This window comes from Euprymna scolopes, chromosome 43 (assembly GCF_053919585.1).
Source record: "Euprymna scolopes isolate OS-2025 chromosome 43, ASM5391958v1, whole genome shotgun sequence".
Taxonomy (NCBI): Eukaryota; Metazoa; Mollusca; class Cephalopoda; order Sepiida; family Sepiolidae; genus Euprymna; species Euprymna scolopes.
The window spans coordinates 29,253,204-29,260,758 of NC_136524.1; the positions used below are offsets into that span (position 1 = coordinate 29,253,204).

Genomic DNA, 7,555 nt, shown 5'->3' on the forward strand with positions numbered 1-7,555 from the left:
CATTGATTTCACTTGAAAGTCAGTATTTCAATTTTTGAATTTTGCTATAATCATGAAAAACCTATCAGTATTTTTTTGTTGTTTTTTTTATTTTTAATCCCTTTTTCATAACAATGCATTTTTAAATTGTCAGCAAAAAAGATTGTTTGGTAAATTTTTACCCAATTTCAACCTTACATTTTCCTTTAAAAAGATGACTTTTATAGGTTTTCAGGTACGCATGAATATCGCATTTTAATTTTCTAAGATGCCCACCAGCAATAATATAAAAAGAAATGACATTGCTTAATATCTGGAAAATTTGTGGAAATTTAAATGTAATATTTGTTTTCAGCATACCTGAAAACCCATAAGTCATCTTTCAAAAGGAACCAGGTAAAAATTTACTGATTGTTCTCATTTAATTGCCTCTCTATGAGGGCAGACTTAGGCACGGGAGTTGTCTTTTTTTAATGTGAGGAAAATATAGTTCTCCAAAAAGAGCGCTAGATTAAAAAGAATTTTTTTAAAGTTTTAATTGCCTCAATCTAGAAAGATTTCTCCTTTACTGACTAAGGAGGAAAAAATGTGTAGCATAGATGGTCAGATACTATAGATTTTTAATAAAGCTACTTTATCAATTTGCATAATCTTTGGTGTACAATATTTTCTCTTTTATCACGGGTATCTACATGATAAAGATTTTTCTTTGTTTCTTTTTCATGGGGAAAGAGGGTGTAGTCACAATTGAAAATTGCATTTCAAGTAAAAACATTTTAATGTATTCACATGTTATGCAGCAATAAATATTCTCACCAAAAATTAGGGAAAAAATAATCAGAATAGAAGATTAATCACAAGTAAAAATTCATAATTCATAAATTGTATTTTATTAATCATATTACATACTATTTAAGCTCAGGTGCAAGTCTATAAATGGTCCACAAGTAATCTTTTTTACTTTTTAATAATTTAACGTATAATGATCACCCACTTTATGGCCACCACTAGTGTAAAACTTTAATTTACGCCGCTGAAAAACACATTTGCCGAATTTTTGTTGGAGTAGCGTCAACGTGTGGGTGCTCAATTTACGTAAAATTCTTCATATCTTGGAAACTACTCGTTTGCTAGAATTTTAAATGTTATTTTCGTTTTCAAAAACTTATAAATATTTTAATTATCCAAGTTTTTTTTCTCTAGCATGGACAGTTGATTGTCTGCTCCTTGCCGATCTTATATTCCAAACATTCCCAATAGGTGTCGCTAGCAGTGTATCATTCAAAAACAAGATGGCGTGAAGTTTTTCTTCGATAAAATGTCTAATATTTGATTTTCTTTAAAAAAAAACTGCTTGATCGATTTACATGATTTTTGGAATATAACATTTTCATGTAGTGACAAGTACGTACATTATATAAAGATTTTTTTCAGATTTTTATAGTAAAAAAGATTACTTGTGGACCATTTATAGACTTGCACCGAAGAGCACTCTAAAAACAGGGGAGATAATGGAGTTTTTGATTTTGAAAACTGGTACTTCCTTTATTTTCAACTAGCCTGTGTGCCTGTCGTTTCGTGGGTGTTTGTAGCTGTTGAGCAAAAAAAAAAAAAAAAGTTGTAGTAGGCAGGTAGGCTCGAACCAATGACGCAAAGGTGGAAAAGAAAGTAGAGGTGTGTGTAAGGATATTGGTTGAGCTAAAAAAAAAAAATTAGTAGTAAGCAGGCTCAAACTCGTACCGCGAAGGTGAAAAAGTGAAAAAAAGTAAAATGTGACGTGTTTGCTGTTGCGCCCATCGACCAAATCGGAAGTGATGTAGGTTTAAATTAGGACTAGACAATCAAAAAGAAGCAATGACTTTTGAAAATATCGGCAATAAAAAGTGCCCAGTTGAGCGTGAAGGAATTAACGTTTGCAGCAAATTTTTCAATATTTATCGTCTGAAGGGTCGAGCTTCAAAATGATACTGATCTCGTGAAAATCTCACCTTTGTCGAAAGTTTTAGGCAGATATATACACACACACACACACACACACACACACACACACACTCTAACAGACAAGTTAGATTTATATAATAAATGGTGGATCGAAAAATATAAGACCGATTTTTATCTTGAATAAAAGGTTATACTCTATCATTTTATTTTTTTTTTTTTTTTATGATTTGTTTTATTGTGATTTTTCGCTTGTGCCTAAATGGAACTATATAAGCACCATACATGTCAATGAGTGCAACTGAAACTTTTTTGCTAGCGATAGAATAGTAAGATTTGTGGTCAGGGTTTACTTCTATAGATCAGCTGTGTTCTACCAATACTCATATACATATTAACAGGGTAGCCTAGAAGGATGTGCCCCTGACAGCTCATGGACGGTTGTTTACTGTAAAGAGGCTTATTTTATACGTTATTCGATCCATTAAGGATTATACTCCAATATGAAAAAATGAATATAATCCTGCTGAAAACCAATTATCTATAATATTAACTCAAGTTTTTGATGTATGTGTAGATTCTTTTAAACAAACGCATTTTAGGTGAAAACATTAGTACATATTTAAATGTAATGTCGAAATTAGTAAACATTACAAAAATTATGAAACTTCCAGTAGAAAAATGCTTACAAGTAACAATAGAATTCCTCAAATTATCAAGTTTTATCTCGTTTTAATGTGGAAGAGTTATCTCCCTTGACTTTAATAAAGGGTCTGTGATTTTAACACAAAATGTCTCAGAACATAATAGTAGAAAATGTAGCACATCTTCTACTGTATCACTTTTTGTAATTATTACTAATTTCAGTGTGACACATAAGAACGTAATGTTTTCACCTCAAATACACTGGTTTAAAACATCACAGATCTACACAAGCGTAAAGTTTTCTGGCTAAAATTCATTTGTAACAATGTTCTTTTCAGTAGTATCCAGAGGGCAGCAGTTTACAACCCACAACAAACAATCAAAGAACTTGAGCAGAAAGTGCAGCAGCTTTGTGAAAATTTAGAAATGGTAAGAAACTTGTTCCTTTTTAGATTTCTTGTTGAATTTATAACACTGAATTTTCTACTCAGTTGTAGCAAATTGCTATTCAGTTTCTTGCTCTCGTATATTATAGATAGATATACGAGGGGGCATTCCAAAAGTAATGCCTCCTTTATTTATTTATTTTTTTTGCTTGGAGGGATTGCAAATTGCCTTGTTTGAATGATTGAGCTTATGCATTCATGACCTAAAGGTTTCATCACTCTGTTGCAGATATTGACGGCGTGAGACTAAGAATGCAATCCCTGTCTTGGACATGCATCAGAAGCAGAGATGTGTCATTGAATTCCTGGCAAGTGTGCATTGAGAATGATAGTGACTGTTGAAAAATAAATGACAATAAACTTAGATATTATTTCATTATTTTTTTGGAATCCTTTGAGATGAGGCTTCATTTGTGTATTCATACACAAATTATGAAACCTCATCTCATCTTGATACGGATCTGACAATGGAAAACCAGATGAGAACACAAAATTGGATTTATAACACCATAAAATCCAATCTTGATCACCCTTCAGGGCTCGTGGCATAGTGGATAGAAGTATTGCGTCTCTACAGTTCCAGGTGAGCATTGTCTGAAGATAAGTTTCAATCCTACCCAAAGCAGGCCGAAGGATTAGTTGACCAAAATTTGGTAAAATAACAACTATGGAAGGCAGTAATTACTGCTGGGGATACAGTTATAAGCTCAGCATTCCTATCCGTCGTGATTAACCACCTGAAGAAGGCCAGAGGATGAGCTGGCCTAAACGTGGTAAAACAAAAACAACTATGAAGATGAGGGTAACAAAACAATTATTTGTAACTTTTATTACGTATCTCTTATTTTAATGTATTTAATAGCTCCTCTTAACTGTGTTGAGTTAAATATATTTTAATTTGTCCAGATTTTGTATATATTATTGTAGTCGTGATTTCAAAAGTAAAAAAAAAAAAAAAAAAAAGTATTTGGGTGCCATCAACTAGAATCGAAACCGAAACTAGCATTCAAAGCTGGTGGCATTACTACTGTACCAACATGACACGCACATGAACTGATTAAAAATTAAAAATAAACTAAAATGAATGTATAAAATGTATGATTTTTTTTTTTTCAACTTTGACTTTTTTTTTTTTTTTTACTTTTTTTTCAACTTTGACTTTTTTTTTTTCAACTTTGACCCCTTAAAAACTACTTTAAACAGCTAAAGACAAAAGAAAGAAAAGTCAATAAAAAATCCAATCATTTGAGGCCCCCAGCGCTGCTCTCCGACTTTTAGTTTCGGAAGAGATAGTTTGAAAATATGGCGACAGACAGACAGACATGTAGCCTTTTATATATTAGTAAGACACTTTATCAAATCTCCATTACTAACGATTACTACGATATTGTCCCATTGATTACTGTACATGCAATAACCCTTATCCCAAGTTGCTTCTGGGCCTTGATAAGTGGTGAAAAAAAATTATATAAACATCAGAAAAAAACCCCTATGTGGATTAATCAACGTTTCGACAATAGTAATCATATCGTTGTTGTTGAAGATGATTAACCGCGGTGAAATGTAGATTATTCCACATAGTATCTTTCTGATATTTAAATAATACTAGCGGCGGTGGTGGTGAGGCGGGGGGGGGGCTTTGCCCGGTCGTAAAATAGGCTTAGATATGATATTTTAATTTGTCCAGATTTCGTATATATTATTATAGAGTTGTGATTTCAAAAGTAAAAAAAAATGTATTTAGGTGCCATCAGCTAGAATCGAAACCGGAAACAAAACTGTAGCATTAAAAGCTATACCAACAAAGATGAATTTACAAAATGTATAACAATTTTTGACCCCTTAAAAACAATTTTAACCGGCTAAAGACCCATAAAAGAACAGTCCATAAAAAATCCAATCATTTGAGGCCTCTAGCGCTGCTCTGCGACTTTTAGTTTCAGAAGAGATAGTGTGAAAATATGGAGACAGACAGACAGACATGTAGCCTTTTATATATTAGATATATTATGCACATGGATACAGCATGATGTGATGTTTTAAGGCTACAGTATTGAGGGGTTTCTCTATACAACTTAATTAAAAAAAACAAAAAATACATAAAACCATATTTGATCTACGTGCTCATCATGGAATGAAAATGTCATATTTCCAAAAATTACATAAATTTGCTAAGTGTATTGTTTTTTTTTTTTTTGTTTTTTTTTCCGAATAAAATTTTATAAGCGAGGCAGCAATACTTTCTTCGCCAGCTTTGATAAAGGGAGATAACTCTATTCGAACTGTCGATCAAAATCAGCTTTTTAATAGCTACTAGCCTCGGTACCCGATGTTGCCTGGGTTTTTGGAGATGTGTGTTGAGCAAAAATAAAAAATTAAAAAAAAAAAAAAAAAAAAAAAAAAAAAGTGGTAGTAGGCAGGTAGGCTCGAACTCGTGACGGGAAGGCGTAAAAGAAAATCTGACGTCTTGCTGCTACTCTATGATGCAACCAGAAGTTCGGCACATTAAAATTAGGCAAAGTCAATCCAACAAATATGAAGACTTGCAAAAATGGCATGCAAAATATCGAGCCCTCCTAGTAGAAAACTGGTCAGTTAAGTGTGAAGGAATCAATGTTTTTGGTCAATTTTGGGATATTTGTCGTCCAAGACATCAAGCTTCAAAATGATACCAATCTCGTGAAAATCTGTCGCCTCTGTCGAAAGTTTTAAGCAGATGTACAAACATACATACATACATACATACATACATTTAAACAGACAGGTGAGATTCATATTATAGATGATTTACTATTAAAGTTGTTACAAATTGTTAAAAACTAATTTTTATAAAAAAAGACTTGATCAATTTGTTATATTTGAAATTCAGCATTTTCATTTCGTGATCGGTTTTAAAAAAAAAAATTTTTTTTATTAGATGGAATCCTCTTCCAGATTCTGATTCTCCTCATTTCAATTTTTTTTAATTAAAATTTTTATTTTTATTTTTAGGAAAAGCAAAAGAATTTCCTCTGTGAAAATGAACTGAGCAAGTTGCGTGCTGAAAACCAGAGACTTCAGGAAGAATCGCAGAGTGCTGCCGCTGAGCTACGTAGATTTACCGAATGGTTCTTCAATATTGTCGATAGAAATTGGACTCAGCATTCACCGACTGGATTGTCCCAACTGATGCAGGCCGGATTTCCCGAAAAAAATATTGACCAGCCTTGATCAAAGTTGGATTATCAAAAAAAAAATATATAAAAAAAATAAATGCAATAAGCAACCTCAAATTGTGTGAACACAATAAATCATAAATATAAAATAAACAAACTACATAAAAAAAATACACACTAAAATAATAATTGTATTTACATTAAAAATATAAAAAAAAAACATACTTTAGACTCAATAACAGGTGGAAAGCTTTAGAACAGAATGAACAAACATATTGCAAGATATTTATATATTATATCTTAGAGTGTTGTGTGTGGTTGTGTGTGACGATATAAGAGAGTGGACGCATGTATATATGAATATTATGAGGCATAAACTTTGCTCCTTTTATATGTGGAAAAGATCCTTCTTTGAGGGGGGTGGGGTACTCTTCATAAGAAACTCATGATCACATCTTTTTAGTACTAATACTTGAAATCATAATGGCTAACTATATCTTTTGCCAGAAGACAGTTATTAAAGAGAAATTCTACACTTAAAATGACAAACTTCAGTTCTTTTCCAAAGTTCCCTGTATATTAAAAGAAAAAAAAAAAGAAAATGTCGGTATAATGTATGTATCCATGACAAAACGAAAATATCATGTTCCAAAAATCACGTTGATCAAGTAGTTTTATTTTTAAATTAAGATAAAATCTTATGAATAAGAAAGGGACGATTCTCATGTTGCTATTTAGAAAATAATTTCAAGAAACAAGGGAGATAACTCAATAATAGTCAAACTCGTGAGATATTTGTTTTTTTAAATTTCTACAAATCCCTATTAATTGCTTAAAAAATTGTTTTCTTTATAAAAAAGGTACTTGTACAGTTTAATCAAGACATTAAAAAATGAAAAATATCGAGAAAAAAAGATTATATTGTATGTATCCGTTTTGGACTGAAGATCTCAAAAATAAAATTCATTTAATTTGATTAATCTGTAAAAAAAAAAATCAAACAAGCAATTTGATCAATTTACAGAATTTTTGTTTCGTCATAGGTACATACATCATACACATTGTTTTTATTTATATATATATATATATATATATATATATATATATATATATATATAAATAAATTAGAGGGAATTCAGGACGAGAATCCAATCTTTATTAAAGATGGTACAATGATCCCAATATTTGAAACATCAGTTAATTTTTTTTTTTTTTTTTTTTCCCAAAGATTAAAAAAAAAAAACAATTGAGAGAAAATAAAGAAATAAATCGAAAAAAAAAAAATAATCCGTTCAATTTTATACAAACCCTAACCTTTATACTAATTAAAACTAAAATTCAAACATCCAAGCTTCTTTCTTAAAAACTGCATGCCTGTGGAACTTTCTTCCG

At 31.1% G+C, this 7,555-nt stretch overlaps 1 protein-coding gene across 3 annotated transcripts in view; it reads left to right on the plus strand.

Annotated features, from left to right (window-relative positions):
- LOC145268260 (signal-induced proliferation-associated 1-like protein 2) overlaps positions 1-6,765 on the plus strand; it is a 201,636-nt gene extending 194,871 nt beyond the window's left edge. For 2 of the 3 annotated variants that reach the window (XM_080123607.1, XM_080123608.1), the window contains 2 exons: positions 2,901-2,991; positions 6,000-6,765. In XM_080123607.1, coding sequence (XP_079979733.1) covers positions 2,901-2,991; positions 6,000-6,218 — 310 coding nt within the window. In that variant the 3' untranslated portion in view covers positions 6,219-6,765. The remainder of the gene's footprint in view (positions 1-2,900; positions 2,992-5,999) is intronic. The other variant, XM_080123609.1, reaches the window with a different exon arrangement.
- Positions 6,766-7,555: the final 790 nt, after the last annotated feature.